The sequence below is a fragment of the Phocoena phocoena genome, chromosome 2 (assembly GCF_963924675.1).
Source record: "Phocoena phocoena chromosome 2, mPhoPho1.1, whole genome shotgun sequence".
NCBI classification, from domain to species: Eukaryota; Metazoa; Chordata; class Mammalia; order Artiodactyla; family Phocoenidae; genus Phocoena; species Phocoena phocoena.
The window spans coordinates 97,134,635-97,152,442 of NC_089220.1; the positions used below are offsets into that span (position 1 = coordinate 97,134,635).

Consider the following 17,808-nt stretch of genomic DNA (forward strand, 5'->3'; position numbering starts at 1 on the left):
TCTTCTAACATCAGACTATGAAAAAGTATATTGAATTTTAGCAGTGGGAGAAGGTAAACACAGAGTCAAGATTAGCAATCAGGCTCTGGAGTTATACTGATGCCCAGCCTTGAATCAGCTTGTAAGGCTCTGAATTAATATTGGGGTTGATACTTTCTCTCCATAAGCCTCAATATCCTCATCTATACAATAAGCAAAATAATCGTACCTAAACCCCAGCTTTGCTGTGCACATGAAGTGAAATCATGTATGTAAAGGGCTTACATGTTGACTAGTAGATATTAAACACTCAAAAGACAATGCCTATTATTACTAAACTGTACTTTCTATAAGTGAATTAATGATAACCTCTTCTATTTTAATATGCCGAAGTCTGAATTAAACAGTGGGATTTGAGGTACGAAATTTTCAAATTTTTCCTTTCCTAATGATATATGAAGTATATCATCATAGGCATTTATTTAAATGTTTTTTGTTCATACTTAATTCACAACAAGTATAATGGATTTCAAGGTGTGTGTGAATCTATCTACCTATCTATCTATCTATTGAATCATTCAGCATCCAGTACTGTGAATTTCCTGGCACATATTATGAGAGCAATGGATATTTGTTGGATGAATAAATTTTAAAACATATAGATATATTGCCCAAAGTCGTCTCCAATCTCAAAGAATTAAAAGGAAGATTTTCTTAAAATTGTTTTAAGCTAAAGGAGATGTTGCATATTTACTCTTCATCTAAAGGAAGGAAGGAAGGAAGGAAGGAGAGGAGGGAGGGAGGGGGGAGGAGGGAGGCTAGAGAGCTAAATATAACAAATAATGAGAATTTTTTAATGTCGTAAATAAGAATAGTCAAAATCTCTGAGCATGTCTTACCTGTCAATTCCACATGCCAGTTCTAAAGGCATGTTGACTAACTTATTAACTAAAAATAGTTTGCTCAATAAGTAAAAGATAGTGTTTGGCTCTTGCAAAGAATCAGAATTATCTTCTGGTCTTCTTGGCATCCCAGCCTGATTTGGAAGAGTGGAAGTGTATTTATTTGACAAGTCCAAAACTTTTCTGGAAAACAAATTTACTTTTGAAGAGTCTTTTTTCATTTCAGCATTGCATGAATCCCAACCTGGCAGCATCAATGAGAAGTGATCTTCATTTGAAGCAAGTCCTAAAGAAACGGGACCCTGAAGCTTTAAAATATTGAGATGCTTAATGCAAAGATTGTCTAATTCTTTATCCACTCCCCATGGCAAAAGGCAAGATAGGAGCAATTTAGCTGTGTCTATTGTGAGGTTGGCATTGATTTTTCTAGATTGCTTAGGGTGCATCTTTTTGGAGCTCTTTATTTTCTTCTGCCTTTTAATGCCATCATTTTCTTCTGATAACTTCATGGTATTTTCTCCTTGGGCTGGGCTTTCACTAACAGGCTTGGCTTGTGCCTCCACTGAGAGAGGACCACAGGCAGTCTTATTTCTTTTCAGTGTCAGTGTTTTCTTCTCTACTGTGCTTTTGGCTCTTCTCAGGATCTCACTGCCATAGAATGAATTGGAAGGGTCAACGTCACAGATTGGAGTTGGCAGCAAAAGTTCAACAAGGTTTTCCAGATCAAATAGAAGGATATGAAAACCAATGTTACTCCATTTTGTCTTCACAGGCAAGACATTAAAAGGTCCTGAGAAACACTTGGCATCAGCGACCTGAGGGAGATTTTAAAAATTTATGTGTCAAAGTTCTTATTTTTAAGTGATTTTATTAAAAGTTCCATGATATTAAAATGGCATAAAAAGAAATTAAGTAGCAGCACAACCCAAGGCATTTTAATTTTTTGCCTTAGCTATAATAATTCCCCTCTAAATTCAACATTCTATATTCTAATTTTTTTGAAAAACTTTTCCTTTCTAAAACTTTCATTTTTTCCTCTAAAAAATATGAATTAGGCCTATAGAGTAAGATGGCATCAGATTAACTTTCTTCCAGACACACTTTCATATCTTCTTATCAGTATAGCCATGAAAACGTACAATAGGGGAAAAGTGGGTATGAAAATTGAGAAGAACAGTTAGAGCACCTGCAGTAATTTAAGAAGTCTTTTAACAAAAATGGTCTCTCGAAATTTGTTTAAAATTTTTAATAATTGGAAGTAACCTAAATGTGAACCAGTATCAAATTGCCTTTTTTTTTTATTTTAAAGGCTCGCCTTGTGGACTTGCATTTGTTCTTTCTCTAAGATGATTTTGCCCTAGATACTGGCATGGTGGGCTCCCACAATTCAGTTATGTTCCTGTTCATTTAGGATGCATTACTTGAGTATCATATACTCTCATGCCAACCTATTACTCTCTGTCTTCTTCCTTGCTTTTTTTTCTTCATAGTACTAATTTTTACCTTATATTATATTAAATATTTATTTGTTTACTGTGTATCTTCCCCAGTATCATTCAAACTCCACCCCTGGTGTTTTGTGCATCCCTTTGTTCCCAATGCCTATAAAATAATGCTACTATACAGTATTATTATTACTATACAGTATTATAAATATTTGTTGAATGAACAATTAGTATATATATACAATGGAATATCATCCAAATATATTTAAATGATGGTGTACGACTATATTTTGGGGGGAAAATGTGTTCTATTAGGCAGGAAAAAAATCCTTTTTGTAAAACTATGGGACTTCTCTGGTGGCACAGTGGTTAAGAATCCGCCTGCTGGGCTTCCCTGGTGGCGCAGTGGTTGAGAGTCCGCCTGCCGATGCAGGGGACGCAGGTTCGTGCCCCGGTCCGGGAAGATCCCACATGCCGCGAAGCGGCTGGGCCCGTGAGCCATGGCCGCTGAGCCTGCGCGTCCGGAGCCTGTGCTCCGCAACAGGAGAGGCCACAACAATGAGAGGCCCGCGCGTACCACAAAAAAAAAAAAAAAAAAATAGAACCTGCTCTGAGTCAATACCCCTGCCTACTGTCAGAGGTTAAATACTATCTTGAATTCCATGTTTATGATTTCTTTGCTTTCATTTAGTGTCCTAATCTTAAATATCTATTCCTAATTAATCTATTTGATTCTGCATGTTCTCAATTTTCATAAAAATATAATTATGCTGCTTATAATTTTCCATGATTTGCTTTATTTATGCTGAATTTTGCGACTGTGAGATTCATATTTGTTGATGATTACAGCTGTAGTTCTTTCATTTTTACCACTATAAAGTATTATACTATATGATAACTACAGTTTATTCATTTAAATGGATATTTAAATTATCTTCAAGATTTAGTATTACAAAAAGAAAAAAAGGCACAGTGAATATTCTTCTGGTGAAGACTTTCTTCTGGTGCACATCTGCAAAACTTTCTAGAGTGACATTGATAATTCATAGGATATGCACAACTTCAACTCTGTTATATTTTCCCAAATAATTGTATCAATTTATAAGTCTCAGTAGCACTGTATAAAGAGTTTCCATGCTCCACATCCTTATTAATACAGGATCTCATTTTTGTCAATATGGGGATATAAGATAGTATCCCTTGTAGTTTTAATTTTCTTTTTTTTAATTATTACCATTAATTATCATTGCAATATTTCATTATCTTTTCACATTTGTTCTATAAAGTGTCTGCCTATGGCTTCTATGAACTTTCGTTTGTCTTTTCCTTATTGATTTTTAGGGTTATACATTCATTCTAGAGGTAATCTTTTGTTGGTTATGTGGTCCAAATACTTCTCTCTATTTGTGGCCTGTCGTTTCTCTATTTTTAATAGTGTTTTACGATGAACACTGAATTCCTATTTTAATGCTATCAAATTTATGAAATATTTACTTTAAAAATTATAGGTATCCAGAGGATATAAAATTATTTACCTATTTTTTTCCCAAAATTTAAAGTTCCACACAACTTTTGAATTCTTTCATACTTTTCTCTTTCATATTTGTGTTTGGTTCCCAATTGGGAATAATTTTCATGTTTTTTAAAATTTTGACATTCAATTATTCCAACGTTATTTGTGAATTTGTCCTTTTCTCACTGATCTCTTTCCCTGGGACATTAATCAATTTATCTATGACTGCACAATACTCCATTGTATAACAGCTTCATGAAAAGACTTTAAGAGGTGATTGGGTAGTTTCTCCTATCCTGTTCTTTTACTCCTTTATATAAATTTGAGGATGTTTATCAAATTCCAGATTATATCTCCCACTTACTTAGATAGTGCTTAATTTCTTTTGATAGCTTTATAATATAATTTATATTATTTGCCTATAATTCTTAAACTTTCTGTAACACCTATAACTATGGGTCCTTTTTCATTTCTGACATTATTTTTGTTGCTTTTGTTTCTTTCTTGCCAGAAGTTTCTCAGTTTTTATTTTCTTTTCAAAGAATCAACTTTGACTTTGTTCATCCTCTCAACGGAATCATGTTTTTCTTAGGAGATAGTTTCGCTGAGTATACTATTTTAACTTATTCTCTCACAGCAATTTTAAGGCATTATTCTGCAGTCTTCTGGTTTCCTTTGATGTGGTTGACCTGTCACATAGAGAGCTGATAGTCTGTCACTCCATCTGGCCTTTCTCTCTGCTGCTTTTTAGATCTTGTCTTTAATATTTTGCATACAATCACAGAATCACTGTGATTCTTCTAGGTATGTATGTTTTCCCCCAATCTTTCTTACATTGTATCTGAGTGTTCCTATCCTTCGTTAATTTTGTGAAGTTCTCAGACTTGTCTTTTTGAATATCTTCTCTCTCTATCCTATTATCCCCTTATGGAACTCTGATTAGCTATTTGTCACTCTATCCCCTTTCATGTTTTTCATCTCTTTGTCTCTCTGTGTCACATGCTGGGCAATCACTTCAGAATTTCTTCTAATTTGCCAGTTTTCTTCCCCCTGGTCTCTATCGTGTCATTTAACTTATCCATGGATTTTCAAATTTCAACTTTTACATTTTTCATTTCTAGAAGTTTTATTTGACAAATTGGTCATTTTTTAGTCAGTTATTTCTTACTTACACTTTTCAAGCCTTCTTTTATTTCTTTAAGCATACTTATTTTGCATTCTGTATCTATAGTTCCAATTTTTGAAATCCTTGTGAATATGATTCTTTTTTATTTTGCTGATGCTCTCCTGTTTCCTTATATGTTTTGTAAGTGTGTGTGTGTATGTGTGAAACATTATCGGTGAGAATCCTTTGAGACATGGGTTAAAGATGCATTCTTCAAGAGAGTATTTGTATTTTTGACTGCCAGGTACTCAGGGGTACCACCAGCAGGTCCCTATTTAAATAAGAACTTTACCTTAAGAGTTTTTCATTTCTTGCAAGTCATGTGAATCCTAACCCTCAATCTGTGTAAAGTTAGGTTATGGTTATCAATTTTCGGGCAAACCTACTTTCCCCCATCCATCTTGGGCTAAAACCAACAGAAAAATCTTTATTATCTCCATTTGTGGAATATATCCCTCACCTTGGTTCACTTTTTCACTGCATATACAGCTCTTAGAGAATAACGGATTTGCGCAATTTTCTCCAACCTAACTTCCCATCAATACACTGGGCCTGGACATTCCCTCTAATTCCCTCTAATTACCTGTGTCACAGTTAAAACCAAAGCTGAGAGAACCCAGAGACTAGCAAATGGTCTTTCAGCTTTCTCTCTCCTGTCTGGATTTGTGTTCTCATTTTGTTTTTCACCTCTAAGAGTTGCCTTAAATTTCATTTAAACTAACATGTATTATTTTTAAGGATGAATTTTAAAATACTTTATTCACTACTTTTAGAGAATTAATCAATGCTGTTGTTCAGACTATTAGTCTACAAAGAGACAGAAATTGGGTTTGTAAAGAACACTAAAAATTAAAATACTCAGTTTTGATAATGGAACAAGAAAATGGGCACTCTCACACACTGCGTGATGGGTGTAAGCTGGTATCTCTTTCATGGAAGGCAATTAGCAAAATGTATCAATAACCTTAAACTATTATATACCCTTGGATGCAGAAATTCTTCTAAAAATAATTTATCCTGGGGTAAAATTACAAAGATGCACAAAATTATATGAAAAAGAATGCTCATTGTTAAATTTTCTATATCAATAAGCTGAAAGTAAATGTTCCATAATAGAGATTTGGCTAAAACATTATGGTATATGCACACATTAAAATATTAAGTAGATATTAAAAAGAGTCCTTTATAAAATACATAATGTCACAGCAAGAACTTCACATATATTGTCGATAGAAAATATCTAGATTTGAAAAGTACAGTTTGATTTTTTACAAAACTGCAGATTTCTTATGACTCCTTCTGATTATATCTATTTTTAAAACGCCTACAAAAATTTATATTTTACCATACTAAACAAAAGTTGTTTTAAAAAAGTAATACAAATTGACAGAGAAAATAGTAATAATAGATATGGCTATCTAAATATTTTTAACAGGTACCTCTAAAAAAAAAAAGTGCATTAATCAGGTTAAACTTAAAAGTGTAAGAAAAACAATTACAGCATAAATGATCAAAGGCTAATATTTTAGATATTTAAAGAACTCACAAAAATTATTTAGCCATATACTCAAGAGAAAAAATGAGAAAAGGAGATTAAAAAAATCACAGAGAGGAATAGTTTTTAAACCATTTGTCCAGTAAAAAGGAAACAAGTATAAAATTTTATATACTATACCAGTTTTGATCCCTTAAATTAGATAGAATTTTCACAGATTTGTAACAAACAAAAAGTAGAGTATCCCAAACTGTTGAGTGATCATTTCAAGGTGAACTCTGATAAGATCTAGATGTCCTTAACATTTTTCAAAATTATTGTGATAATATGTATCAAGAGTCTTAAAAATATTGAGTATCATCTTCCCTAATTGAGATGCTACTTCATGTTCTTGAAGGTTACCATTCCCAGTCCATCCTTTAGGTTTATGCCTGGTTTTCTTTCATTCAGCTGTCATTCAAGAGGTCCTTGCTGAGTATGTATTAAGTAGAACATGGTGTGAGAAGCTATCCATCCAATACAGAACAAGACCCAGCATCTGTATGGATGCAGCTCACATTCTTTACACTCAGAGGGGAGAGACAGATGTGCCAAGCACTAACCACATAGCTTAGATGAGGGCAGTATAAGCAAAAATATAGGAAACTAGCAAGATCTGAAGAAGGCATCTCAGCCTGAAAGATACAAGTAGGAGTCTAAGCAGAAGTGACACCAAACTGAGATCTGAAGGATAAAGGAGAAATGAACTGAAGAAAAGTGAGAAGCCAAGTATTCCAGGCAAAGGGAAGAGAATGGGAAGCCCCCTAGAGTGATGGCTGGAAGAGGAGTGAGAAGGTATGTAGGGATCATGCACTGTGACAATCTTAGTTTGTCTACAGAGTAGAGTACGGGAATGTATTACAGAATGAGACAGACAGGACAGGAGCCAGATTACACTGAAGCCCTGCAAACTGTTGAGTTTCAAATTTACTCAAAGAGCAGTTATGACCCTTGAAGGGTATTAAGCAAGGAAGTCACCTATTCACAAACTATAGCCATAGTTTCTTTTGAATTAGGGGTTAATGAAGCAGGCTGAAGACAGGGTTTCGCCCCCCTGTGCACTTCCACTTCCCTAAGCAATAATATTCTCTGGACACAACAGCTAGACCTCCTCAATTACTGGGCCACTCAAAAATCACAGCAATGATTCTAGCAGTATACACATTCCCTGGTCTGGTCTCATCTTCTTATTTTGAGATCCACACCACCACAATAGGCCCATTGTACTGCCATAAACAAAAACCCTAAATTTCTGTCCCTAAATGTGATCACCTTAAGCCTCAGGAGCAACTGGATGTTTTACAATATTTTCAAATCACAAATGTTATTCCAAATTTATTTAACATACAACAAAGTTGGCTTCCATTTGGAAATAAGTCCATTGGACAATATGTATAAACCATTGTTATATTTGAATGTACTAAAATGATTAAATGTTATAATGCTAGCCAGTGATCATTGTTTGAGCATTTTAAAATCTTTTAAGAAATAGTATATTTTTAAAGTCACATCACCAAAGGATTTGAAAAACAATATTTACCATTGTTTTAGACATAAGTGACATAGAAAGCAAATAAATACCTATAATAGTAATTCCTGGGTTTTAACATATCATGAACTGGGCAATACATAACTTTTAGTAATGTGTAGCAAAGGTTACGGTAATTCTTAAACTTATTTATATTTATATGTTACCTATATACAATATATTACTCAGACAAGAATTCTATTAACAGTAACCTGCTAAATCATGACTGAATGATGTTGTGTAAAAATATAAATGTAATTATATTACTTTTAGAATGATAAAGTATATGTAAGCCATCATTATAACAGGAGTGTTTTAGAAACATTCACCAATCTGGTTACAATAAAAAGTCTAGAATAAATAATTAAATACAAGAGTATTTCATTCAATCTATGTCACTGCAAAAATGTGAGGGCTAAATATAAATTTTAAGTTATTAGTTTACATGTTGTTTATAGAATGCTCTCTGATTGCTTGGCAGATACTTCCCCAAAATGTACTGTCCAGGTTTTGCATACATCAGAAGGTGCTGGTTTTTTCCCCAACTTCACATCATGTTTAGTCTTACTCTCTGACATTCAGGTTGAGGCAAGAGTGGAGGTATGGTTTACAATCAGGACAGCAAGAGGGTGGCACTAAAGAACAATGGTCCATTCCAACCTCTGAACTTTGTGAGGCTGGGGAGTAAAATGGTACTCATATATCTACATGTGAATGCTCTAAACAGCAGGTGGGGAGTAGAAGGAGGCACACAGAGCTGAGCTCTTTGTCTGAAGTACACAGATTTGGGGAAAAGCTACTGAGTCAGAAAGTCTACAAGTAGAATCCCAGATGGACAGCAGGCAGAAATTATTCTTCTGCTCTCAGCAAGAACCCAGAATAAATGACAGGTAAAACTAAAGTTAACAACACAAAATTCAAGCTCTCAACAGCCCCGTATACCTGTAAAAAAGAAAACCGAAAAAGACCCAAACGTTTGGAGGAAAACAATGTAAAAGGTGTGAAGGTGTAAGTCTAACATCTTTATTAAAAAAATGTCTATTCACTTATTTTTTTCTTCATCTTACTGTGTTCAGTTGTGCCTCTTCTTTTCCTGTCTGATTCAGAAAGACAAAATGGTTTAAAAAGACTGTTTTTACCTTCTGTCTTTGAAGGTGGAAATACACTGTCTAACAACATGTTCTGATAAAACTTCTTCCTGAAAACAAATTGGATCCCCCACTGAGTTTGTTTTGAAAGAATCTGACCTGCCCAACCTACCACAGATACAAAATGCATCTGGTAAAACTGATGCTTAAAATTACACTCACCTGCTCACTCTTGTGATTTTTGTGCAATAATACCCAGTACAAACATTTAAATCCTAAGTGAGAAAACATATAGATGATAACTGGCAAATATTTTAGATATTTAGTTTTGTTAGAGCAAGAAGAATTTAGAAATGATTTAATCTGATCCCTTCCCCTTACACAAGGGAAAATGAGGGACAGAGAAGTAAAGTGATTTGTTCAAAGTTACCCGTTTGGTAAATAGCCAAGTCAGGATTCTCAAGTCTGTTTTTTTCTATCTATTCTTCAGATGATATTATCAACTTAAGTTTTTCAAAGAATGGAATAATGTTTTTTTATTTATTGTTTCTAAGATATACAGCGGGTCCTCATTAGCTAAGCATTCCTTTTATGAAACACCATATTCACTGAGATGTATAAGGAAGAAAAAGTAATCATTATATGAAAATATTTACTAATGAGCTGATCATTTATAAAATTAGTACCCAAACACTCCTCCCTTTCTAACATCCATCAGTCAGGTTCTGACTGATTATCAAATAATGCAATCCAGTTGCAAAGTAAATAGCAAATACTATTAAAAATGCAGGATTACACTAAATCCAGACAGGGATGTTGGAACTATCTGAGTCAGACCCATTGTCATTGACTAATAAGAATCCAGCAGAGAAGACCAGTTAACAACTGAGGAAGAGAAAATTAATTCAGATGCTTCAAATGACAGACTTGTAACATAAAGTATATAAGAGAGGCCTGTGAAACACTTGATTATCTTTTTGTTTTGTTTTGTTTTGTTTTTGTTTTTTGTTTTCACTTGATTATCTTTTAAATGGTTTTCTAAAATAACTACACTATTCAATATAAAATTCAATATAATTCAATATAAAATTCAAACATGAAGTAAAATGTAACATATTATGTACCATACAGTTTAATTTAAAAAAATACACAAAACAAAACACATGATTTGTTCTAAAGAAGTAGTATATAATTACAATCATAATCTAAATTTTGTTAAATATAATATAAATCACATTTTAATAATTATAACTTTATTTTTAGTTTAAAATTAAAAAAATTTTTGGACCTTTTTAACAGCTAACTCAACAGATTAACCCATGCTTTACAATCCTCCTGACCACTGGTAGGCTATGTTCTACTTTCTGCCTTCTAATCACAAGAACTATGATGTTTGCTTGTCGGTACTTTCACCTTTGCATTCTCAATATTCTTGCCCAGGCTTATAACTTTAATTGCATAATTTAATAAGTTATATAAAAATTGGGGAATTCTGCATGTAAAATATAGCCCCTGAGAAAACAAAGTTTAGTAATCTGTACAGAGGTTCAGAATTAGCCTCCCCAAAATGTATCACTTTTGCATGAGGATTATTTTGAACTAAAGGTAATCCAGACCCTGAGAGTTCAAGAGAAACTACTGCCCCTCCCCTAACTAGCTAGAAGAATTTAAGTTGGGGATTTTTCCCAGAAAAGAGTTATAACCAGAGACAGATTTTATCTAAGTGGCTCCATCTATATGTCAAGGCAAATGTCTAATTACCCACACATGTGCTCTTCTGCTTATCATCCTGTGAATGACCCTCCTGTCCTTGAAAGCCCCAGACTCCTATCCCCTTCCTTAGCTCAGGATGTCATATATACCTCATTTTACCTTTCTGTCTCTAACCCTCTCATGTATGTGGGATTCCCATAAGTATAAAATTAAATTTGATTTTCTCCTGTTAATCTGTCTCATGTCAATTTAACTCTTAGACCAGCCAGAAGAACCTAGAAGGGTACAGGAAAGTTTTCTTCCTCCCTGACATCCGAATGACTCTATGGTGATGAGTCACTCTAACAACTTCTTTTTAACTAGGTATGGATGAAGCCATGTAGCAGATCAGAAAATAATCATAAAAATATACAAAGATTCAGCACTCTGGTTACTCTGTAATTTTTTAAATTCTTTCTATTCTTTAAATAAACAAAAAACTGGAAGTCACAGTTGATGCATTGCAAGTGTAGTTCATGCCAGAAAAAAGATTAGGAATTCTAGAAAATGTATCTATACTCAAGGGAAAGTATCCACATCAAAAGATTTGTGACAATGGGAGTTTTTCAAGTAAGGATGGCACAGATGATGGAGGGTGGGGGGAAATGTGGTATCTGTGTATTGAACACTACCACTGAGAAATTATATGGTGATTAACAAACATGGTAAATTTACAGAAAAGGTAACACAATTTCTTGAAGTAGAAAATTTTCTGAGAAACAACTCTGCAACGTAGATGAATTTATGACCTAATATACCTAATATATAAGAAGTTATCTTTAAAACTCATGCCACAAAAAGCAGAGAATACAGTACATGGATACAAAAGGAAATTACAGTAGCTGCCTACATCTTTGCTACAAAAAACTTCAGATAGCTACGTTTTTTAAAATTAATTTTTACTGGAGTATAGTTGCTTTACAATGTTGTGTTAGTTTCTTGCTGTACAGCAAAGTGCATCAGTCATATTCCCCTCTTTTTTAGATTTCCTTCCCATTTAGGTCACCATGGAGCATTGTGCAGAGTTCCCTGTGCCATACAGTAGATTCTCATTAGTTATCTATTTTATACATAGTAGTGTATATATGTCAGTCCCAATCTCCCAATTCATCCCCCCGTTCCCCCTTTGGTAACCATAAGTTTGCTCTTTATGTCTGTGACTCTATTTTTGCTTTGCAAATAAGTTCATCTCTACCATTTTTTTAGATTCCATATATAAGTGATATTATACCCTATTTGTTTTTCTCTTTCTGACTTACTTAACTCTGTATGACAGTTGCTAGGTTGATCCATGTCTAAGGAATGTCATTATTTCATTCATTTTTATGGCTGAGTAATATTCTGTTGTATATATGTACCACATCTTCTTTATCCATTCCTCTGTTGATGGACCTTTAGGTTGCTTCCATGTCCTGGCTATTGTAAATAGTGCTGCAGTGAACATCGGGGTGCATGCGTCCTTCCAAATTATGGTTTTCTCCAGGTATAAGCCTAGGAGAAGGATTGCTGGGTCATATGGTAGCTCCATTTTTACTTTTTTAAGTAACCTCCATAGTGGCTGCACCAATTTACATTCCCACCAACAGTGTAGGAGGGTTTCCTTTTCTCCACACCTTCTCCAGCATTTATTGTTTGTAGAATTTTTGATCATGGCCATTCTGACCGGTGTGAGGTGATACCTCATTGTAGTTTTGATTTGCATTTCTCTAATAATTAGTGATGTTGAGCATCTTTTCATGTGTTTGTTGGCCATCTGTATGTCTGCTTTGGAGAAATGTCTATTTAGGTCTTCCGCCCATTTTTTGGATTGGGTTGTTTGTTTTTTTGATATTGAGCTGCTTGTATATTTTGGAGATTAATCGCTTGTCAGTTGCTTCATTTGCAAATATTTTCTCCCATTCTGAGGGTTGTCTTTTCATTTTGTTTATGGTTTCCTTTGCTGTGCAAAAGCTTTTAAGTTTAATTAACTAGTTCTGTTTTATGACAAACTAACAAATCCTAGAGGTTTTGAAAATATCAGTTGACTTCTAGTCAAGATGGCAAAGTTTAGACTTTGGAGCAAATTATTTCTTCCAAATGGATACCAGTGATGGATGAAATATTTTTTAAAAGAAATTTTAAATGGTTTAGACAAGCTCAAAAACAAAATAAACATCTTCGAGGGCCAAAATGGGACAGAAACACAAAGTGCTGAGTGTGGAAGTGAAGTCACAGGCCTTTAAGCAGGTGCCAGGCTTTAGAGTTTAGCCCCTGAGGTTAACGTCACTATGGAGGGTAGCTGACCTAGAACAATTTTAACTTGTAACTAAATCGACCCACAAGCTCATTCCCTAATTAGACAGAAATATACTTAGTATCAGTATGGTCCAGGCCTTATTCTGGACTGAGGACCTTGAAAAGGTAGACAGATGCAACAGTAAAACCAAAAGAGAATATCAGCTGAGTATAGAGGGAGGAAGGAAAATAAAATACACCAAAATGAAAAAAACACAAGAAAATTGCTCTAGAAATGAGTCTATAAACCAAAATTCCAAAACACTGAAAATCTAATAGCTAAAAAATAAAAGCTGAGATATATACTTACTCCAGATAAAATCAATGCTTTAGAATGGACTGAAAAAAAAAATCATCAAAGAGAAATTGAAGGAATAATATTCACAAAAATGCATAAGGAGCTATGAAAGAAAAAAAGAAAATGAACAAATGAGAAAGCATTTATTAGAAATATTAGGAAAGTACGGTGATTGTATTTAAAATGCAGTAGAGGTATATTAGAAAACTACTGTTAATAAGTATATGGCCACATCAGTGGCCTGGCTTTAAGTTACACTTTACTATTACTTATTCTGTATAAAACTTTTATTAAAGTCTTGAGTGAAGTGGCATGTCGTTCAATTTTTAATCATACTTTTTGTCAATAAAGGTGAAAGTTTTCTATGTCAACATCTCAGTTAAAGCTATTTCACTGTCAGCATGGAGTTATAGAAATTAAGTTGAAAATGTTTGTAAAATTCAATTATAACCTGATCTACCATACCAAAACACAATTAATTACAATATAAGTGATTGTAATAGCAAATACAAGAAAATCTTTTAAATTAAGTAATTATATATTTAAATTGAATATCCAGACTAACTACATTAAAACTTTTAAACCATTAAATTAAATTAAATCTGGAGGAGCAGATTCTCCTAATTGGATCTGTAGTGCAGTACTAGTCTCCTCACTAAGATAGTTCACTTCATCTCCTGACATCCCTGGCAGCAACATTCTTCCAGTGAACCAGGTTGAAATCTGAATATCATCTTTTCCTTCTCTGAAGTCCTCCTTCAATGCCTCTCATACCATGTTCCCTCCTTCACTTTTCATTAATGATTCATTCATTCATATATCAGATGTTTATTAAGCATTTACTACATGCCAGGCACTGTGCCATATGTGGAAGACTCAGTGGTGAGCAAGACCAATGGTCCCTGAAGCATGCACCTTGCAGTCTAGTTCATCTCACTCAAATTCTCCCCCAACCTTCTTTCCTATTTGCAAACTGTGCTTGGCACTGCTGCCTGATTCTTCTGCTGTTAGTAGCTAGTTTTGACTTTTTAGCTTTTTTGATTTCTTTGCCTCTGTGCCTCTTCTCATGCTGGGAATGCCCTAACACCCATCTACAGAAATTTTACCCCTAACGAAAGCTCATTTCCCCAAGAGATTTCCCTACACAAACTTTCTAATATCCTCTTCCAGCTGTAATCTTGCCTTCCTTGGATTTCTTTTATGACATTTTAATTTCTTTTTCAACATTTACCTTTTGTCTTCATCATATGTATCAATGGTATCAATACCATTATTGTCACCCACTCCAACCTCTAAATAGTTGAGCGTGCCTCAACCTCAGTGCATTATACCAACAGGAATTTGTTCTGTTAAGAGTTCATAAAACATGAGATCTTTTACAGAAGACTTCATTGAGTCTAAAAGTGCAGGTCAGCCAAGTCATGTAAACATTGAGCGCAAGCATACTTATTTCAAGGCATCCTCCCTCTAGTAACTATTCAATACCAAAACATAATGATTAAGATGTTATTCCAGGTCTTTTTGAAAAATAACAAATAAAAGCCAGCACAGTTTAAAAATCATTAAGTATGCCTTTGTTTCTGGTAACTTGGGATTCAGCCCTCAGGTGTTAGTCCTGCACATTTCCACAAGCCCATGTTTGTGACCAGAGGAATTCATTTAAGAAACTGTCACCTAAGTGAAAAATAAGTGCCTCACAACACTAGCCCATTTAAGCACCTAATTATAGGGTGAGTCAAGAGTCAACTTGCTTCCTAACAGATTGCCTCCAGTCAGTGGGTTTCTGTCTACCCAGAGCTTCAGTTAGGGTGCCCCTACTCTTGGGTCTTGGCATACTTGGATGTCATTGCCCTGACTTTGAACTATGACTCCTCAAAATCTTATTGATGCAGAATTTCGGGTTGTTTGGAAGAGCACAAAGTGTTCCCCAAGTAAGCCATTTCTCCATAGATTACAAATGAAAACCACTGTTTTCTATGCCTTCTTTGAACATACCTGTGCCTGAAATCATAGAACACATTTCAGGTTCTTTAAAAAATTCTTTGAAATGGAATTTCAGGGTGAAAAATATGTGCCTTTAAAATGTTGGTTAAATTGTTAGACTATGCTCCAGCAAGGTTGTTTCAAAACACACTTGAACCAAAAATGAGTAATTATTTCATCATGTCATTAAAGAGTTCATCACTTTTTAAGAAATTACTAATTTGATTATAAAAATATGCATTGATATTTAGTGAGAAAAACTTAATGACTATTTGTAGATTTTTCTGTGATTTAAGTGTTAATATTTGCCCCATTTCCTATTTTATTATTTATCTTTTCCTTATCAAATGGTAAGAGCCCCTTTGTATGTAAAGATATTGATCATCTGTTGAATATATTACAAATATTTTTCAAGTATCATTAGACTTTAAATTTATAGATCTTTGGGGTTTTTGCAATATGATTTTTAAAATTTAAATAGTAAAACTATAATTTTTTTCACGTATATTTAGAGAATTTTTCCACTCTTAGGCCCTTCACAATTACTAAAAATATTATTATGTATTTTCGTCTAGTAATCTATGTTTCTATGTTTAAAACTTTTATTCATCTTAAGTTTATTTTTGTTAAAGGTAGAGAGTAGGATATAATTTTATATTTTTCCCAGAAATTACTCTCAATTATACAAAAGCCACTTATTTACTTTCCTCTATGATTTTAAGTGCCATCTTTTCCAAAGAGCAAATTATGATTTATATACATCCTCATTCCTGAACTCTTTTTTTCTTTTCCATTTATCTATTTGTCTGTTGTTGAACCACTAATGAACTCTACTTCAGATAGATGGATGGAGAGATGATAATGTTTGACATCTGAGAAAAAAGCCCCATGTCCATTCTTCTTCATATTTTTAACTTTCCTTAGCTCATTTTATACATTTATTTCTCCAGGCGAATTTTGCAATCAACTCACCAGGTTCCCAAAAACCCACCAGGGAGATTTTGGAAGTTATAGTTATTAAATGTACAGATTTGTGACTATGGAAATCTTTAAAATACTGTACTTTCCGTCTGGGATTACATTGTTACTAAATCAAGATATTTTTCAGGACTTTTAGTAATTTTTAGAATGTGTTTTCATATGGATCTTGCATATTTATCCCTATTAATTTCCTATATTCATTGAATGGAATTTTTTATATTCATTTTATTTTCTAACTAGTGTTTTCTGTGTTAGTATATGAGTTTTGTTTTCGGCACTACTATGCTTAACTTTAATTTTTGTTTTATTAGGTTTTCTGTTCTATTCATTTTTTCAAATGTAGCGTATCTACTATTACTATATTTGAATAAAAGTAATTTGTTCTATTTTTATCCTTTTTATTTCTTTTTCTTATGATTTGACATTTGCTAAAACTGCCAGAAAAAAATGTTAAATAATAGTAGGGATGGTAGATTATTATAAATTAAATTGGCATCATTATTGCTTTTTTTATTTAAAAAATTATTTGAGTCATACGTTTTCTTAATATTGGATAAATTGGAATGGTTTTCCTAGTGCATTTGTATGAATAACCATCCCTCTTTAATCCTGTCATTTAAATTTGATTTATGCAATAATTTCAAGTAAACAAAATAATACTGGGTTTATTTTAACAACATAAACTAGTAACAATTGCATATTAACATATAGTCCTAAATAGCTTCCCCCATCAAAGATTTTCTGAAAGAGAAAACTAAAATAGTATTTATTGGAGGCTTGGTTAAAAATCTAACCAGGGTAGATATGTATGTACTGATATAGAAGAATGTCCACCAAATATTTTTGACTTAATTTGTAGAACAGAATCTATAATATCTCATTTCTATGTGAAAACGGAATTTATACACATTCACACAGACCTACACACATGTTTTTATTTTATGGTCTAGAAAGGAACACATCAAAAGTATCATAATAACAGAGGCTAACACAGGGCTGTGGTTTGAAGAGTGAGAGAGGTTTCTTTACTATTCATAAATGTCAGGGTCCTCCCTGTACTGTCAAGCACTCATTTCCTAAAATTCACCCTCGATCCATTAGCGATACATGAAAACCAATACTGCTACATTGTATTTTGAAAAGTCTTAAATTACAACATAAACCGTACCTGAAAAGTCAAGTTACTGTATATATTACTGATATGATATCCAGGAAAAGAAAATGCTTTTATATTTTCCCCCTCAAATACATCAAGACATGCCATCTACTTTAACTGATTTAATACACATAACCACATAAAAATTTCATGGAAAGTACAACTTAGATGCTGTTTTACCTATCTACCTTCTTGTCTCTGAAGGCTGTT

General features: G+C 33.5%; 1 protein-coding gene across 1 annotated transcript in view; it reads right to left on the reverse strand.

Annotated features, from left to right (window-relative positions):
* The window catches only part of WDR72 (WD repeat domain 72), a 187,572-nt gene that overhangs the window by 83,969 nt on the left and 85,795 nt on the right, over positions 1-17,808 (reverse strand). Inside the window, exon 14 of the mRNA XM_065871729.1 lies at positions 879-1,696. Coding sequence (XP_065727801.1) covers positions 879-1,696 — 818 coding nt within the window. The remainder of the gene's footprint in view (positions 1-878; positions 1,697-17,808) is intronic.